At 45.6% G+C, this 19,957-nt stretch overlaps 1 protein-coding gene across 1 annotated transcript in view; it reads right to left on the reverse strand.

Annotated features, from left to right (window-relative positions):
• The window catches only part of LOC142579330 (salivary peroxidase/catechol oxidase-like), a 152,004-nt gene that overhangs the window by 61,742 nt on the left and 70,305 nt on the right, over positions 1-19,957 (reverse strand). The window contains exons 2-3 of the mRNA XM_075689400.1: positions 3,421-3,609; positions 402-490 (exon numbers count right to left, since the gene is read on the reverse strand). Coding sequence (XP_075545515.1) covers positions 402-490; positions 3,421-3,609 — 278 coding nt within the window. The remainder of the gene's footprint in view (positions 1-401; positions 491-3,420; positions 3,610-19,957) is intronic.

The following is a 19,957-nucleotide window of genomic DNA, read 5'->3' on the forward strand; positions in this document are numbered from 1 at the left end:
ACACACAATAGAACAGACACAATAGCCACGTCAAATAAACCACGGGAAACCGCTGCACTCGCACCCTCTCTTTCTTTAACGGCGGTGCGACCCCATCATTGACGTCAACTTGACATCGCGTCAGACTCCTTGAAGACCTAAAGAGTTATTGACTCGCACTCACGGTCTTTTTCACCCACGACAAAAGGTTAAAGCCCCGGAAGGCGGGCGTCTACGGAAAAAAAGGGCTGAACGTAAAGCTCGGCGCAACATACTTGGGCCAAGGAAGGAAAGAGAAGGAAAAGAAAAGGACCGAAAAATACAAGGAAAGAAAAGAGAAGAGTAAAGAAGTAAGCGTGTAATAGGCGTTGAAGTCAAGGCGTCGTTCGCATGGAAGAAAAAAAAAACGAGATCTCGCTCACTTAGCCTTGACTTGGCCTCTCGCACAGCGTTGTTGATGTCCGAGTACTTGATGCAGACCTGTTCGTGTGGACCTGCGCTCACGAACGACCTGCGAAGTTAAAGACGTTGAGGGACGGAGCCGCGCTCCGCAATAAACTCTCTTGGCGTAACCAAATGAGCATAAACGAATCACAGACAAAGAAGAAAGGAAAGATAAGTGGACGTGAACGGCGAGAGCAGCGGTCAGTTCCAGTGTTGCACTTCAAAAAGTTCTTTGTTTGCTTTTGCTTCTCAAAATTTCATCCTTAATGGTGTCCCGCAACGCTCTACATCGGTCGCTTAGCAGGCTGTTTGCACGGCGGCTGCAAGTCTCAAGACCGCGGATTCCAACCAATGCCAGAAAGCACCTTCAACCTTCTGTTCTGTATCCTACGTATAGGTGTGAGGCAGTATAAAAGCTAGCGCATTGCTGTGAGCAAATCAGAGGCCGATTTCGTAGAGCTGCAGCCGTACTGCCGACCAGTCCCTTTTGGTGACTCTCTGGCTTATGCACGACATAGCACAGAGAAAGCAGTGCCTCATTGTGTTTTAGTATGGGTACATCGTTGCTGTCAGGAATTTTTCACTGCGGGTCCTTTCAACGCGTGTCAAAATAGCAGCCTCCAGTGACAGATGTTCCAGCCTACAAGTTCCTTTCGTCACGTCTGCTTCCACCGCTTTCCACCACATCGACAAGCAGTCAAAGGCTGCAATAATACAAATTGATCAGGAACAGAAGTGAGCAATCAAGATGATCGATCTAGAGTACGGCCTTGATTCGCACGTAAAGATATCAACGTCTTGTAAGCTCTATGCTCTTTTCCCTACCTTGAACAAGATTTTGTCACCTTCGCGTGCGCGAAGAAAACCCGTTGTTTGCTTTTAGGGCACTAATTATTGTTGGCGAAAATAAATCAATGTTACTGGTACGAAAAACCCGCGATTCTAATATATATATGACGGGTAGAAACACCAATCAGTCAATCGCAAGTGACCGTTGTCGCAAGGGCCAACGACAGGATAGCCGATGAACTGGTTTATATTAAACCATACATACGTGGCTACTGCTTTACAAGTTCGTTTCCTGCTTGGTACTGGTTTCCGCAACCGCTACACCGTTTTAGTGAGGGGGATATAACAAACCCCCTGGTGCTCGCTTCTCACACCGTTCTTTTTCACACCCACTTGTTTTGCGTATTATTGAATGAATGCATTGTTTCCTTTGTTTGGCCCTTTCAAGGTCGAAAACAATGGCCCCCTGATGGGTCTTTCATCGGCCTACAAATGACGCAATACCCAAGACTTAAGTGTTAATCGTTGCAGCCTTGTACCGAGCGGGGGGAACTTCCGTGTATACTTTTTTTCGATACTCGGCTATGCGTCAGTATGGGGACCGCTAGGCGCAATTATGCGCCGTGTTTTTCGTGATTTGTTACTACATATAACCCTCTTATCGTAAGTCAGAGTTGCTAGTTTTGAAACAGTGCATACGCTGTAATCTTCGGCTGCTGGTATGCAAAATAGCAAAGAATACTAAATAATAACTACTGCTGAAAGGCTGGCCGTCGGTTTAGGCCGAACCCGCTTCACGTAGGCGGCTTATTTCACGTTGATGTAGAAAGTGACCTTTGAAGCTTCTTCATTTAATTGAGCTTAGCTGCCCTGTATCGCTTCTCGTAACCACAGAGAGAAGCGCACGAGCTTTGCTCCGCAAGTCATTTGTACCATATGCCGGAGCCAGCTGACAAAACACAACTTGTTTCTGCGCACGGGCTGCTGCAAAAAGGCCGGTCATCGCTGCACGTGCGTCTTTGCATGCAATGAAAGCGCCGGCTGCATTGAGCGATATGGCTCGTGTCGCGATCTTCGGCTGCAATTGACAGCATAGCAAATGCTAATTATGGGCATCTAGCGGGTAATTTATTCGTCGGAATGGTTTTAAACCACTCTGTCATAGAATACCAACTCCTGGAGACGCAAAAAGCAAAATGACGCGAATCCGACGAGCACGTTCTATACTTGACTTGCCTTGAAATGCGCCGTGTCGTAATATCGTACAGTGCGGTTCAAAGTCATTGTGACTGAATTTATTCTCAGCGTTCTGGGAATCTTCAGTGAAAAACTACATATATACACAATACTGTTAAGGTGACATGCGCAAGGAGCAAATGCCCCTCTTTTAGAAAAGTTTGGCAGCAAATGTGCAACTGCAAAGTATGCGAAAGCAAAGCACTGGGTGCTTTAGTACATGACACCAGCTTTGTCTAGGGGGTAAATTTCATGCACTAGACAGGATTGTCAAAGACTGTACTTAAAAATAGCAGCAGCATCTATTTCCGATGGCATGAATCTGTCAGCCCTTTTCTCAACTTCGAAAAAAGGCAGCGAGTTTCCTGCGTGGCAAAAGCAAAATTTACCCGGCGAACTTCTGATGCACTGTATTAGAAGACTCTTGTCCACTTCTTAAACCAAGCCATGTGCTCTGATATCAGTTCACATTAATATAATGTATAGCACACAGACAAAGCGATAAAGTGCGCGAGATTAGCGAGTGGTAAATGTCGGTAAAATAAGAAATGGTCCACAATAAAATATTAATAGTCTTATTCGCCATAACAGCTTTCACATAACCAGAATTGCGCAACTGTGCAACAATATAAGCACACACTTTGTGTGACGTAGCCGCTGTTGTATCGGCGTTTCACTGAGTCTTGGGTGAACCCGCTGTTCAAATTGTTTTGCTCAGCCCAAATGTAGGGCCAATGAACGCGCTTGGCCGAAAGTGAATAGGGAAAGGCCATGCCTATTTTCCCGACACTTCCCGTCTAATTGTCAAGCGGCCGATTCATGCGTGATCTCCTTTCACCCACACCAAAGTCATGTGGTTCTTCAACAAAAAAACCACGCATGCATAGCAAAGCTGGCTTGAACACTTGAAGAACTTTCAAAATATGAAAGAATAAAAGGAGTAAGGAGCGACGAGGAACCGGGGCTACTCACGTCTTGAAGGCTTCGAAAAAATCCTTAAACTGGACCGCCGGCGTCCGTCCGACGCCGTGCACGTAGTGCCTGTGTAGTAGGAGTGCACAGTCTGACGACGTTAGCGTCACATGGCCGCCGATGAAATTCCCGTCACCCCCAAACATGTCGGTGCCAGCAGCTTCGTGTGGACACCGGAGCAAGAGAAATCTGTCAGAAACATAGAAGTACAAGGATTCCGTTAATAAGTAGTCACTGAGGAAAATATTGATGGGAAGCATAATTCGACATTGTCCATACAGTTGCGTTTAAATAGAGGCATCAGCAGCCAGGAAAATGACAAAATTGCCGTTGTTTAAACCAGTGCAGCTATGCGAAAAAGCTATAGTGGACAATGGCCAGGGCGACTTTCAAAAATGCAGAAAAAGAAGCTTACACGAGAGTCTTGTTCGTTCAGCCCTAACATTTCTCTCAGCCTTTGCTATTAGCTGAGCGGCCGTTGCTGAGCAGGAAAAGCTGACTGACGGCGTGTTACCGCGAGCATTTACTATGGTTAAGGCAAATATACAAACAAATAAAAAGCCGCGAACGGCCCAGGTGCTCCGGCTGAAATTGAAGTTTTCGGCGCATATTCAATTACGTGGGGGCTGTAGATTTGTTTCTCTTTTTCTCACCTGTGTTTGGCTAACGTGTAGCGAAATGTCAATAAGCGGAAAATTCCGACGAGAACGGAATACGACCGTAACCAAGTCGACTTTCACATGTTCTTCAAGAGAACACCGTAGCTGCTTAACAACAGCATTGTGTCACCAACATTTAAATTACTAAAAGCTAGGGTCGCTTTCACGCTAGTTCAAACAAGTGCAACGCCAGTGCATTGAAGTGCAATTAAGGTTTATAAACGCCGTCGGGAGTGCCAGCACTTGTGACCCTGTCGCCGATGCCCGCAATGACCACTGAGACTACTGTCCCTATACTAAGGGCAAACGCTTGCATGTAACAAAATCTTTCAGGAGAAGCGATACGACCGCAACGACTACGCGGTTACAACGAAATGACTGCTGCAAAATCATTAAAATATGGTTGTAGAGAACACACAAGAGAATGCCTGGAGATTTATTTCTTCCTGTTTGTACATCGCGATCGTTTATTGCATCAGATGTGCTACAGACACGTTGTGCGAGCTAGGCGGCAACCTCAATATTGTCGCTGATGTGTTTCTCAGTGCTAATGAATGCCTGCTGCCAGACCATTAAGCCAGTTCCCGACCCAAAGACACTAAGCCAGCAGCGACTCATAGCAAGTCGTTAGCCCTTAACGCACTGCTTCGTTCCAGGCGTTGTAGTCGAAACTAATGACGCGGCATCAGTGTCAACAACGACAAATATGTCATCCAAAGCACAGGTAGGTATGCTCATTTCGCGTGCAATCTACGCCTGCATGCATATTTTGGCTGTGTGGAAATAGTTTTTGTGGACTATAGCCGGTCTGCAGGTATTTAGTGATATGTCCCACTGCGCTTTGAAGCCCTTCCGACTCTTTAATCACGTGTGGATGGCGATGCATTTGTTAGTCACCGCTAACTCAAAACAATATGTGCCGTTGCGTTTCAGGTGCGCCCTGTATTATGTTAAGCTCTACAATCGCTTTGCCAATGACATCCAAACCATTATCAGACATGACAGGCTGAAGCTTTGTAGGAATGTGAAGTGACCTCATGTTGTAGCTCTAGTAGAATTATCTGTGTCATGCACGATTATAATCGTGCATGACACAGATGACACAAATAACTTTCTTTTAGTTTTGCCCGTAGCCATGTTTATTTACATCAAACCCGATCTTGTTTAACGGGCATACAAGATAGTGTAACCTTATAGGCTAGCTAGTTCATATCACGGAAGGAGCAAAGGGCGTAAAATAACTTGGGGCCCTATAACGCAAAACTATTCCAATATGTTTCTATTCCAATCTCCTGACGTCAAATTTGCGTAACCACCGACGCAAGCACCGGGCTGTCACCCGCAGCGTTGTCTGAACAGACCAATCAAACGCTCTCCTAGTTCATAGGAGGTCACTTTTGTTTGCTTGAAAAACGAATAACATTGTCTACACTGAGCGGCTTGTCGTATCTAATTGGCTGACAAGAAGCGAGGAGAACGCTCAAGTGGAGAGGGATTCACTGAGGCAGAGCCAGTGCACTGAAAATCGATAACCGGATGAAGAGGGGGGTGCCGGCGTCGGCGATTGGTCGGCTTTCCCTTACTCAGCCTGTGGTGGCTGGTCGAAAATCACGCCGGCATGCAACGGAAGCTTAAGAATGACGCTAAAACTGACCCTCAGCGAAGGAGAGTTGGCAGAATGAGGTGGTAAACGTGCCGAAAAGGCTCGAAAACGTTACACGGTCACGCAAGAAGCTTTATTATACGAAAGTGCACCCATTCTCTCCGGCAGGTGCGAGTAGCCAGCGTCTCAGCGATCGGCGGCAGCCATATTTTATTCCTTTCAGAACGGGGCAGCCTGCGGCTATTCCAAAGAAAATTCAGTTTTGTTCGGCATATTAATGCATCTTTATCGCCTACACGTCACTTTGACGCGGTGAGATTGTGCGGTTTTGTGACGTCGCGAGACAGGCAGATGAAGTGGTTGCAGCCTGAAAACTTTTTACCAATAGCCGAGGGCTAATGGCGAAAAGGGGTCGAATCAGAAATAACTGTTTTTCTTTTTTCTGTCAAATCATGCATAATCAGTGAGTACACATCATATCAGATGGGGAGGTATGGCGGTTGTCGTGACGTCGCGTGACAGACACGTGAAGTGGGCGTGGTCGAAAAAAGTTTTAGGCCAATCGTGGAGGGCTGATACCAGAAATGGAATAGAAAAGTTTGGAATAGTTTTATGTTATAGCGCCCTTGGATAAATCTTGCCAGGGCCGTGGCTTTGGTGAACAGGTGAGGCGTAATCTTCTACGTACAGCACACACAAAAAACTAGACACAAAGAAAGAACGCAGCGCTGCACAGCGCGCTGTTTTGTACTGATGTCATTCTTGCTTTGGGTCTCCACCTTGTGTGCGCTGTATTTATAAAAACGTGGACAAGTCGAGTAAAGGTACAGCCCAGGTGCGGACTATCAACTATCTTCGTTTACTACGTCACGGAATGAGTAAGAAATTTCACGTGATTTTGCCCGCAAGCACAAAAAAAATGAAGACTCGATAAAATAAGACTCTCGAATCCCCCAGAGTAAGCAAGCACCACTGCCTCAGACGGGCGTTCAGCATCATCATCAGCAAGGAGGATTTGTATTCATCGTCTTGTATACGTATTTGCGCTGTTCGTCGCTTCTGCAGGATTACTTTCTCCTTCGGGATGTAAGAATGTGAAATCAGAATGCGCATCTGTGCTTGAGATCATCGTGCAGGTAAATACAGTTTATACTTTCACTTGCAATTTATGAGTTGGTTGATTGGAAACTTGCTAGCCCACTCCGCGTAATAACATTTCCAAGCAGAAGCACAAATATTGGTTGGCCCATCCTCATAATTTCAAACAATAACCGCTTTCAAATTTTCTAGTGCCACTAATGATCCAGCTTCTCATGAAAACGAGCGAAACCTTCACTTGAAAGTATATGTGCAAGTTAATGATTAACTTAATACATTACGATAATGAAACAAACACTTTTTGACAGTAGTTGACAATATACAATTGCATGATGGAAAGCAGCACGTCAAGTATTTCGTAAGGAGGTTACGTTTTTGGAAGAAGCGGACCTGATATTTTTTTTCTACGCAGTAGCTTGACAATACCTTCCGTTTTCTTGAAAAAGCAGGGCCGATATTCACGAAGAGCTCTTATGCTAGGATTTTTTATGAAAAAAAAATCCAGCCAATTTTTATATGGAACATATTATTAACAAAAGCGGCCAGCTAATGGAAAAAAAGAAACCACTTACGAACAAAGAGATTCGTGAATTCGACCTCAGATCACTTTTATTACGCCTGCTCTCTCTCTTTGTCTCTCTTTCTTTTTGCTTGTCGCTGCTGACCAGAATAATAAAATGGCTAGAGTGGTGTGTTCATATGCAGACGCTACGACTCAAGGGGTGACATTCGATGTCAGCGAAAAAAAAAATGCTGGAAAATATAAAAGCTCCGGTTTTACCATGCACGGCATCATTTACGCTCGAAATTCTCGGGCATTCGAAACATTTTGGAGTAGAAAAGCTAGGACGTAGTAATTTGGACCCCCGTTTAACCGGCGGTATTCTCGCGTCGATATGCGCAAATTTTAGAGCAGCGCTAAATGACATGACAAAGAAAAAGAACACGTGGACGAGAGGATAGCCTCCATGGCCTCGTTATACCTACTGATCAGAAATTGTATGAAACAAGAAAACAGCCAAAAAAGACCATTCACAAAAATAGGCTAAGTAGTAGTTTCGCCACATATCTGGATACGACAGCTTCTCGCGGAAGAACATTAAAAGAGAAGGAAACCATACAATACGGTTTTCGTTTTTAATCTACTTTGGGAAATTTACCAACATGATGAGGAACATTGGGCTTAAGTTGCAGTCTCGTTCTTGAGATGAAAAGTATATTGCTTGTCAAAGGGAATCTGGCTCCCTCTACAGTTTTATTTCGCTGCTAATTTACCTATCGCGCGGCGTCTTCATTACGGCTGACCTGTGCATGCCCTGCTTACCGCACGCTCATCAGCTGCTGACGTTTAAATGTCGGCTATATGTTTGAGTGATGCGTTCAACATTCTTCAGATGGTGCCATCGAAGGAGCTCTTCCGTTTTCCTAAGTGCTTAGAAAATAAGGTCGTTGCAGGCGTCGAGAAGCTGTCAAGTTTTTTGACGCCTGCATTAAGAGCAATTTCTTGGGCTTGTAATTTCGCTTCTAGAAGAGCCGGCTTCATCGAATTAGAAAAATAAGTTTGTGTAATAGTCCTTAAAAGGTTGAGTCACGTATCGGCGCTTCGTGACAAGTTTTCCTACTGCAAGCCCTCAGGTCGTTGATGAATTGAATTTTGCGCAACTTCATTCCCCGATATTTCCATTTTCTGTGTTGATAACGGATACTCTCGGCCTTTCCACTTTCACAGGAGGGAGAAGGAAAAGGCAGGGAAGTTAACCAGGCTGGACCCTGTTGGCTGCCCTGCAATTAGACAGCGTAAAGTGGGATTGAAAGGTGAGCATAAGCAGACAAAGAACACGTTCACAGAGCACGCGCTGGTGGGCGAGTTGGTTATACATGATTACTACGAAGGCGCCAAATAAAACAACCGACCAAGGAAGGTGACGCGAGACAACCACGTAGACGCACTAACAATTGAGCGTTTTATTTCTTGACAAAGGAATAAAAAGCTGCTGTCAAGGATCAAAGCAACAAGAAGAAACGGGGCTGTCATCTCCATCGCACAACGAAACCACGATACAGAACAACTTCTAAGCATGCCGCTCCCAAGACACGCCAATTCCTTTGTCGATAGAGAAACTGAGGCTTCACTGATACAATCATCACCACGCTTCTTGATCTCAAGCACTTCCAATATCTCCCTTGTCAGTTGATCGATCATCAGCGCTGTACAAAACACAGGTTCTATCAAAATTTGGAATGCAAAATCTGGAAGCGCTCCGGTCACATTAGTGCGCATTGTAAGGCTCACACGCGCATTCCAGAACTGATGGGCGACTTCAATGCCAGGGTAGGCAAGAAGCAGGCTGGAGACAAGTCAGCGTGGGATATGGCATAGGGTCTAGGAATAGCAGGAGAGATTTATTAGTAGAGTTTGTAGAACGGAATAATATGCGGACAATGAATACTTTCTTCCACAAGCGGGATAGGCGAAAGTGGACGCGGAGGAGCCCGAATGGCGAGACTAGAAATGAAATAGACTTCATACTCTGCGCTAACCCTGGCATCATACAAGATGCGGACGTCCTCGGCAAGGTGTGCTGCAGTGACCATAGCATGGTAAGAACTCGAATTAACCTAGACTTGAGGAGGGAACGGAAAAAACTGGTACATAAGAAGGCGATCAATGAGTTAGCGGTAAGAGGGAAAATAGAGGAATTCCGGATTAAGCTACAGAACAGATACTCGGCTTTAACTCAGGAAGAGGATCTTAGTGTCGAAGCAATGAACGACAATATTACGAGCATCATTAAGGAGTGTGCAATAGAAGTCGGTGGTAATTTCGTTAGACAGCATACCAGTAAGCTATCGCAGGAGAGGAAAGACCTTATTAAGAAACGCCAATGTATGAAAGCGTCTGACCCTACAGCTAGAATAGAACTGGCAGAACTTTGCGAGTTAATCAACAAGCGTAAGACAGCTGACATAAGGAAGTATAATATGGATAGAATTATTAAACATGCTCTCAGGAACAGAAGAAGCCTAAAAGCAGTCAAGAAGAAAGTAGGAATAGGCAAGAATCAGACGTATACGTTAAGAGCTAGACAAAGCCGGCAATATCATTACTAATATGGATGAGATAGTTCAAGTGGCTGCGGAGTCCTATAGAGATCTTTACAGTACCAGTGGCACTCACGACGATAATGGAAGAGGGAATAGTCTAGAGGAATTCGACATCCCACAAGTGACGCCGGAAGAAGTAAAGAAAGCCTTGGGAGATATGCAAAGGGGAAAGGCAGCTCACGAGGATCAGGTAACAGTAGATTTGTTGAAGGATGGTGGGCAGATTGTTCTAGAAAAACTGGCCACCCTGTATACGCAATGCCTCATGACCTCGAGCGTACCGGAATCTTGGAAGAACGCCAACATAATCTTAATCCATAAGAAAGGGGATGCCAAAGAATTGAAAAATTATAGGTCGATCAGCTTACTGTCCGTTGCCTACAAAGTATTTACTAAGGTAATCGCAAATAGAATCAGGAAATAGAACATCTTAGAATCCTGTCAACCAAAGGACCAGGCAGAATTTCGTAAAAGCTACTCAACAATAGACCATATTCACACTATCAATCACGTGACAGAGATATGTGCGGAATTTAACCAATCCTTATATATCGCTTTCATTGATTACGAGAAAGCGTTTGATTTGGTCGTAACCTCAGCAGTCATCCAGGCATTATTGAATCAGGGTGTACACGAGCCGTATGTAAAAATACTGAAAGATATCTATAGCGGCTCCACAGCCCCCGTAGTCCTCCATAAAGAAACCAACAAAATCCAAATAAAGAAGAGCGTCAGTCAGGTAGATGCGATCTCTCCAATGCTATTCACAGCGTGTTTACAGGAGGTATTCAGAGACGTGGATTGGGAAGAATTGGGGATAAGAGTTAATGAAGAATACCTTAGTAACTTGCGATTCGCTGATGATATTGCCTTGCTTAGTAGCTCAGGGAACCGATTTCAATGCATGCTCACTCACCTGGATAGGCAAAGCAGGAAGGTGGGTCTAAAAATTAATTTGCAGAAAACTAAAGTAATGTTTAATGCTCTCGGAAGAGAACAGCAGTTTACGATAGGTAACGAGGCACTGGAAGTGGTAAGGGGATACACCTACTTAGAGCAGGTAGTGACGGCGGACCCGGATCATGAGACTGAAATAATCCGAAGAATAAGAAAGGGCTGGAGTGCGTTTGGCAGGCATTCTCAGATCATGAACAGCAGGTTGCCATTATCCCTCAAAAGAAACGTGTATAACAGCAGTGTCTTACCAGTACTCACCTACGGGGCAGAAACCTGGAGGCTTAAGAAAAGGGTTCTACTTAAATTGAGGACGACGCAACGAGCTATGAAAAGAAGAATGATGCGTGTAACGTTAAGGGATAAGAAAAGAGCAGATTGGGTGAGGGAACAAACACGAGTTAATGACATCTTAGTTGAAATCAAGAAAAAGAAATGGGGGGGGGGGGATGTGCAGGACATGTAATGAGAAGGGAAGATAGCCGATGGTCATTAAGGGTTACGGACTAGATTCGAAGAGAAGGGAAGCGTAGCAGGGGGCGGCAGAAAGTTAGGTGGGCGGATGAGATTAAGAAGTTTGCAGGGACAACATGACCACAATTAGCACATCACTGAGGTAGTTGGAAAAGTATGGGAGAGGCATTTGCCCTGCAGTGGGCGTAACCATGATGATGATGATGATGATGCAACAACTGCATTGTCTGCTGAGTACCGATGACAAGAGAGTCTAAAACCCTTGTATAGGCTTCTCTAAACTGGATCCTGGTGGCGACGAGAATTATGGCAACATGTATTTTACTGGAAATGAGGGCAATATGGCACTAACGCAAGCCTGCACAAGATGGAGGCATGAACTGTGTTAAACCATAAGAGAACAAGTGCCGCCCGCTGTTACGTGGAGCTTGGAAAGATACAGGGCAAGATTCACCTTTTTTTTTAAATTTGATTAGCATTCTTTGCGCACTTCATGCACTTTCTGGTGCTTCCTATCTGCGTATATAACAGTTTTCCGCCAACCTGGGTCACTGGGTAGTTCGTGGTCGAATGGGCAGCTCATCGGGCTGCTGTGCTGAGGGAACAGGGTGTGAAACCAACCATCGGAACAATGTGATAACTGGGTACGGGGTCCTGGGTATGTGTCGATGTCCATTGAACCTGTTTGATGCCAACTAGGCAAGTGGCAACGATCTGCACCTGGGTATGTGCTGAACTTGAATGAACCTCTTTGACGTGAACTTGTGTCACTCGGTATGTGCATTAGAGCACGTGCCACTCTTCAATGAACTTTTTTGACACCTACTTGGGACAGTGAGTATGTGCCAACGGTTTTGTGCCGTTCTTCAATGAACCCCTTTGACACCAACTTGAGTCACTGGATGTGTCCGTTCTTCAAAGACAAAGTACTTTGAAGCCTCAGCGGTTGTGGGCGGTACCGAACCTCTGTTATATATACAGGGTCTTTATTTTTAGACTATACAGATTTTTTTATAAAAAAGCTATGTCCGTTAGACACCTGTCGTCTTCGCGCACGAGCTCTATGGCGAGGTGGAAATACTTTGCCGCGGCTTAAGTTACTCTGAAAAGATTAATGAAGAAAAATGTGTACATTAACTTATTGATTATTAACTTGAGGGTAGTTTTCATGTAAAACTTGTAGGGCGTCACAATTTATGGCATACCACTTTTTTTAGAAATTCCACAATTTCACATAATTTGAGATGTTCTACATCGAAATTGACGGCCGATCGAGACTACGCACTATCGAGACTGAACGAGTCCCGCTGCGCGTCAGAAGGCAACGCTACGTAAAGTGCGGGTGGGGCGAAGTTTGAAAGATACGATGCCGCGGCAAATCAGGACTGGTCAACACACCGCGGCACATGCTTGCCTGGCAGGGATACCGTTTCAGTAGATGCCATGACGGGCCAGGCGTTCAGTTTCAAACTTCTTCGAGCTTGTCATCACGGGGCGCTCTGGTCTCGTTTCTACCGGGCCCGCTTTTCCTGCGCTACCGAGGCGCTCGGTTTTGATATTGCCTGGATTTACCTTTGAAATTAGATGCTAAATACCTCAACTTACGTACGATTTTCAAGATATTTAAATATGAGGGTGCCTTAGAATGTGATTTCCTACCAATTCGTCATTTAAACCACTGCCCCTAGGACACTAATAAATATGCCAATTAATAAATGGTTGTTCATTATTCTTCTGAAGCTCCCGTTATTAGCGGCAATGTATGTCCACCTCGCCTAGGAACACCGTTGCAGACACCTCACGTTCACTGCGCTCATAGCCTTCTTATAAAAAAATTTGTATTGTCCGAAAAAGAACCTGTATTAGTACAATCTTCTATGAATATGTATTGACACGTGTACTTATTTATCCTTTTTTTACGGACTGCATTTCACCCGCTAACAACTTGATGTTATCCCTGAGTGCGAGACATGCCTGCACAATTTTGAACTTACTCGAATGGTATCATCGATTTTATCCGTTGCATATGTAGTCGCCGAACTTTGTGTAATGAGATTGTATGCGCAACACGAGTTGTGCAGCCCCTCCCGAAAGGCACGCGTGCACCAGCGATTAAGGAGCAATGCTCGACGAGTTATGCATTGCAGCCGATGCGCTTGATCCCCGCACAGATCAGATTTCGACGATCGCCGACTGTGCTCGCCGCGATCGTTGTGCTTCGAGTGTCACTTGCTTTGGCGGGCACAGGTGCAACCAATAAAAAGTTTGTGACGGTATTCACAGTTATGCTATACTGTATTCTTCACCGTCAAAATAATGTGACAATACTCACACACGTGCCGCACGCGGACTTCTTGGCAGTGCCGCTAGATGGCGCGTTTCGACAGTGGTGCTACGCAGTGTCGCTACACCGCTCCAATGCTAATCGCATCCTGAGATGAGCTCCGTTTTTTTTTTTTTTTGTCGGAAACGATTTTATTTGACGGCCCCCGCACTTTAATTTATTTCGCTTTCGTTTTCATTCCGGCGGCACCTGTGCAAAGGAACCACATCTGCGCGAGCGCGAAGGGCTGTTTGAATTTTTAGTTTGACTTGTATCCTTCCCACGCTTTCAACATCTGCACCGTAATACGGCCACAAGCATCAGTCCACCAGTGTTCTGCTAAGTGCTACGCGCAGTTCCCACGTGATACTTTCGGAAACGCAACATCGACGCTGACCGCGCAAATTGTTGTCAGGGTCCAACGTTTGCGGATTAGTATATGCAACGGCACTCTTTCTGGGCATTTCGGTCGAATTGATACCTGGAAGCTTGCGCCAATTGCGGGTTGTGTGGCCTAGCCTCATCCTGTCCCAGTGCTTATTATTTTGTCATTCCTGCATTTCTTATCTTTCCTCCCCCTTTCTTCAGCAACAAAGGCACACACTTGTTTCGTGACTTGTTTCTGCGTCCTTCCTCGCCACTTCCTATCGCGTAGACCACCGACGAGAAGCTGTTTTCACTGTGTTTTGTACAGTTCTTGTTTTCCTTTTGTTTATTAAGACACAAAGCGAGCATCTACCAAGGCTGCTCGCCAGCTCACTGTCTAGCCACACATGTGCTGTTACAGGCGCTGCTGAGCACGACAGCTTCAGTTTCACTTGGTTGATCGAAGTGTGCGAAAAATGCACCGAAAAAAAAAGCACAAAGGCATTATCGAGCCCGCCGGCACCACTCCCTTCGATCGCATTCCTGCCAAAAAACCAGTTCCGAAACAATGCTGACAATCTTCAGAGTCGCCTGTCTTCGGTGAAGGAGAACGGGCGGAAATGCGGTTATCGGCTTAAACGCAGTTGCGCTATAGTATCCCTCCACAGAAACGCCTGAAAAAGCGTGCGCACGCGCGGGAGCTTGTGGTGCCCTCTGTCCAAAGCCACACGTGATGCTGTAGAGGCAGCGTTTACGTAATTCCTTCATTGTCTTAGCTGTTTATTATATAATCGTCTAAATTCTCTGTCCGAGAGGCAATCCTTTTGTTCAGTAACACATCACATCACTCGTGCGGCCACAGTTGAAAAATCACTAGGTGCCCGTAAAAGCGATACGCTGAATTTTGGCTATCCGGCTCAGCTGATCACAGAGGGTGTGCATGGCAGAGTAACGGTCTCAACACCATCTGGGCTTGAAAAGGGTATAGGTCCACAGCGATTCTCACAAGAAGCTCTATCTGCACGATCGGGTCAAATGATGGCATGGTTTAGACGTGCCCATTGAGAAATGACCTTGCCACTTTTTTTTAACATGTTGGTAATGTTGTACTGCTTAACATTCAAAGTGTTTGGGGCACAATGATTGCCTGCACTTTAAGTTGGTGACTGACCAACTGCTAGAAACTTCCTCCTGACGCTTTATGAATGAGTTTCGGTAAAAATTGTGCTCCGTTTCATTCAAGGTTCTCGTTGAACGAATTGATGAACCTCTACGTACTACCGGTATGATTACGAGTTCTTGAATTGTTGGTGCTATACAATAACTTGTAGGAACAGAGGGCCCACAAAGAACTGTAATTATTTAAACAGGTGTCTGCGTTGGCGTCGCGGCTACCATCATTGAGCCTATATGCCTGATGGCGCTAGTCCAGTCTCTTCTTTCACCGCGGGGCTCTATGAATACTGTCCACTACACTCTCTTTTCAGTCAAACTGTCATATACATTGTAAGAAAGACCAGAGCACCGAGAAACTGAAGGCTCTAATCGAGCTGCGGTGCAGGAGCATCACGCGTCCCTTCATGGAAGAAGAGCAGACTTATCCGGGTCTAGCCTTTCGTATATGAAGACATCTGCACGGTTGGAATTGTAACAATACTAGAAGCCCGGTCGGACAAAATTGGGGAGAAAGCGATCGACTTCCCTCTTACCGAAAGCCGGATGTGATAAAAACAGGATGCGAAAAAAAGAAAGAAGACTGCACGAAGTGTTAGGCTTGATGTCTTTGGCAAGGTAATAGCTAAGAACGTGGACAAGATTGCCTGGCACACACATGATTGGTTTCATCGGGGACGTATGTTGTGATTAAGTGGTCGTGAGCAGTGTCAGCAGTTGATTGATTTATTCGATAATTTTGGTTATGCTCGCAGCTTTCACCTCCAGCTTGCCGTCATTCGTGCATTCCAACGCAAGCAAAAGTAATTTGCTCTGGCGTTGGTTTGGAAGCTTTTACTTGTGTGAATGTTAATTTTACACGTATTTGTATCACGGAAAGAATGCACACAAAAGCTAAGAAAGTCATTCTCAATTTCAGTAGCCACAGTACGCCTTCTATGAGCGAAACATTAGAATTTGAAAACAGCCTTCACCTGTTACTACGTTAGCAGCTTTCAGTAAATATCACACTGAGTAATCGGATAAGTCTGATATAATGTAATGTAACGTATTGTATTGTATTGTATTGTATGTAATATAACGTATTGACACATGTAATTGGATAACAGTGTACGGTGTACTGTGGTTCCCTGAGGCACAAGTGTATTGAAGCGAGCATAAAATGACTTCTTCTTTACCGTAAATTACTGTACAGCATCAACACTCAATCTAATTTTATTTGTTTGTGTACACTGCAGTGGGTATGTTTTGCTGCTACGAGTAATAAAACATGGGCTGCGGCTTCCGTAAAATAACGGACTTGACTTAGGCTCTACCGCCATCATAAAGAAAAAGAGTACGCCATGCGCCAGTTACACGGCAGTGACAACTCCATAAAATAACACTGGCAATCAACATACTTCTACCATAAGTTATAGTTCCAATACGCATGGTTCCCATTGTGTCAATCAGGATAATTCTACTAGCTTCAATAAGTTTTATGGCGTGGCGCAAACGTGATTGCGATTTCGCACATGCGACGTACGTCGCAGGTGCGTCAAGCGGATGGTTGACCCCTTGGTTAGAGCATCTGCTTTTGGGGGGAGGGGGGGGGAGGGGCGGGGACACTGAACTTTCTTTGCGAAATCACACCTACGATGTGAACGAGCAACCAATAGCGACGTCAGAGACTTTGTGGCCTGCATGTTTTCTTTTCTTTATTATAGAGCAATGGGATGAAACACAAAAATATCTCTCCGAAACAATTTCTAGTTTTACTATGTTTTCACCGAAGTCGACTCAATAATCTTGCGCTAACAATCCTCCAGTCTCGCACTAGGTATTCGCAAGTGCAAACACTGAAGCTGCCTCCATCGGTGCATGTGAAACGGCAATGCGAAGTCCACATTTCTCGAAATGGCGGCTGCTATATTATATATCCTGTTGCATCCGGCTGTTATATTTATATTGTCTTGAATTCCAATGAGCTCCTTTACCTAAGAGTGGGCAATTGACGCTTTACGCTGAACGTACGTGCGCGTGCATAAAAACCACTTACGGCGTTCCACGTCTTCTCAGAGCCAGTAGCTACAGCTTCCTTGTTTCCGCAGCCTTAAAGAGCACGTTAAGGTCACTCTCGATCTCACATTTCCAAGAAGATCGCGAGCCATTGTTGGCAGGGCTCGTTGTCTCGCTGCCCTCACCCCTTTTCTGGCGCCGCTGCAAGGATCCGTGGTGTCGTTGAGAAATAAAACAATGAAGGCCCTTCCACAGCGCTGTGGCCATCTGTCCACGAATTCTCTGGATGCCATAAAAGGGCGCGCTAATACCTCGGTTACACTTCCAGCGCGCATTCTCGCTTCACAACTTCTGTGCAAGGGCGTGCCCTGCACGCGTCGGCTTGAGTCACTCCGGGCGGCGTTGCATTGTCAGAGCTGCTCGTCACATAGCCCATAGATTCCGTTTGTCTCTAACCAGCCCGCTTGTCCTTAGGCGAAGGGGCAAAAATTCGATCACGCTGCAGGAACTCAAGAAAGCAGCAATTTGGGTGTGGCGGGCGCTACGGATTGTGCGACAGCGGAAGCTGGCTTCCAGCATGCCCGATCAACATGGCCTATCTCGGAGGGCATGCATTACTGTCACTTTTCGAGTGGGCCGTGTCAGTCTCAAGGTCGCCAAGCGCCGACAATTCCTGGCCCGTTTTATGCCACTCGACGTGAGAGAAAATTTGGTTCCAATCCAGGAACCAAACGTGCTAATAGAACGGGCACGCCCTGTGACAGCTCGCGTGTAAACCATAAGAACGCTCCGTGCGGCAGCAGTGGGCAACGAGCACGAAAATGACAATCACGCGGGACAAGCAGCAGAAACAAAACACACGTACAGTGTCGCGGCTATCCGGCCAGTTGCAGCTGCTTGGCGAACACGCAGACACCTTGCTAATGACAGGCGAAAAACAAAAAGCTGCAGCGTTTCAGTTGTCCGGCATGCCAGAAGAACAAATTGTTTTCCCGATGGTACGGCATGGTAAATTGCATATCATCTCACGATTCGCGGTCACACTTCTTTCCGATGGCTTGAGGCGTTGAAGGATGCCGATTATACATCTACGGTCTCCTATATAGCATTCGTGATGGGCATGTGCGAACGGTTTGGACAGCAAGTGAGAACTTTTTCTTATTGCTCACACCCACGTTGTGCCTAAAATGAATTCCTATACCACTGCTAAGATGCCAAAGGACATAATGGTTGCCTTCAGCAAAGAGCCTTTTTGGTCGATCGCGATATATGCTTCCACTCTCTTTCAGAGCGCAGCTTTTAGGCGCCCGTTCCTGGGTTGAGCGTCGGGGTCTCTCGAAGTAACCGCGTGAACGCGCTCGTGCCACTACTCGCGCATTCGCCGTAGTCTTCTTCGACGGCTGGCTGCTATGTCGCTCATCATTCCAGCATTCCCATAATTCCCCTCCCTCTTCGAAGGCGCTGACGGCACTGGCCCACTGCAAGTCGGTGCGGTGATTTCGGTCTCCAATCCTTTACCCTAATCTATCGCGAAATATAAAAACGTATCGAGCTGCACGCAAATTTCGCATTAGAGACTATCGTAATCGTCAGATATCTTTTTTGTGTATGTGGGTTACTATTATTATTTAGTGTATGTGCATATATGTGTGAGCATGTGAACTCTTGTGAGATGTATGATTGTCGTGCTTTGATACAAGCTGCGCGAATTGGTATGCCAGTTGTGAATACGTATTCTAACCTTTTCTTTTTCCTAGCGCCTCATCACTCGCTTCAGTTGCTCTCCAACTCATTTTTAACAGCAAACATGTAACGGGCTACGTGTCGTTTAAATAAACATGCAACTGCTCGCAAGAAACAGCTTCGCTGGAAAATGCGTTGTAATTCTGCAATGTCGCGCAAGTCTGCCGTCCTTGTTTTTTTCTTTAAAATTGTCGCCTTTGACAGATATATAATTTCCGCCTTCTCCGGTGTATTCCATGAATAGGCGAACGTTAACTGTCCGACAAAACATGACACTTAGTTAGCTATTTAACAAGTTTCCAGTAATGACGTTTCTAATTATTTACTTTAGGAAGCACTTTGCCAATGCGGAACTAAAGTCCAGTCATAATGACGTCATTTTCATTTAGCAGATATCCTGAATTCCCTTGAGTTGAAATTCGGACTACTTGTAACAGGTCAGCTAGTAACAGAGCGTAAAACAAGGGACCTGATACAAAACATGCACACGGATATGTTTCCCTTTGATGATGCGCACTGAGTTGAGAAGTAAGACACAGTGTGTGAAAAAACGGACGACGACGACGTGGCCAAGAAAAGCGCCGACAACGCATTAGCGCCATTTCACGTGCCTGCGAGATAAAAAGAAGCAGGCGCGAGGGTACGCGGGAGGCTTCTTAGGCAGGCGTGGAGCCAGACGGAGAAGATGGTACCCAGGGCCCGGGAATATCGGCCGGTCGAGTTCCTCACCCAAAACAGCTCCAGGTTCTCACCTGGGATGAGTACTACACCAGCCTCGACTGTCAAAGCCTGTTCTGTTGACCCGGTGAACTCGCTACTTTCGCAAATGTGCAGACTGTTTCTTAGTTGACTTTTCTAGACCTTTTACATGACTTGTCTGCATGTTGTGTATTTGCTTCCTCATCTTGACGCGTAATTTTTTTTTCCTAGCATCCGCTGAAATCTACTGTTTGTTTGTTTGTTTGTTTGCAAATGGTATTGTTTTTTTCTATGACAGATACATCATCGTCTTATATTCTTTATCACGAGCCAAGTGGCGTC

Source organism: Dermacentor variabilis, chromosome 4 (assembly GCF_050947875.1).
Source record: "Dermacentor variabilis isolate Ectoservices chromosome 4, ASM5094787v1, whole genome shotgun sequence".
Classification (NCBI taxonomy): domain Eukaryota; kingdom Metazoa; phylum Arthropoda; class Arachnida; order Ixodida; family Ixodidae; genus Dermacentor; species Dermacentor variabilis.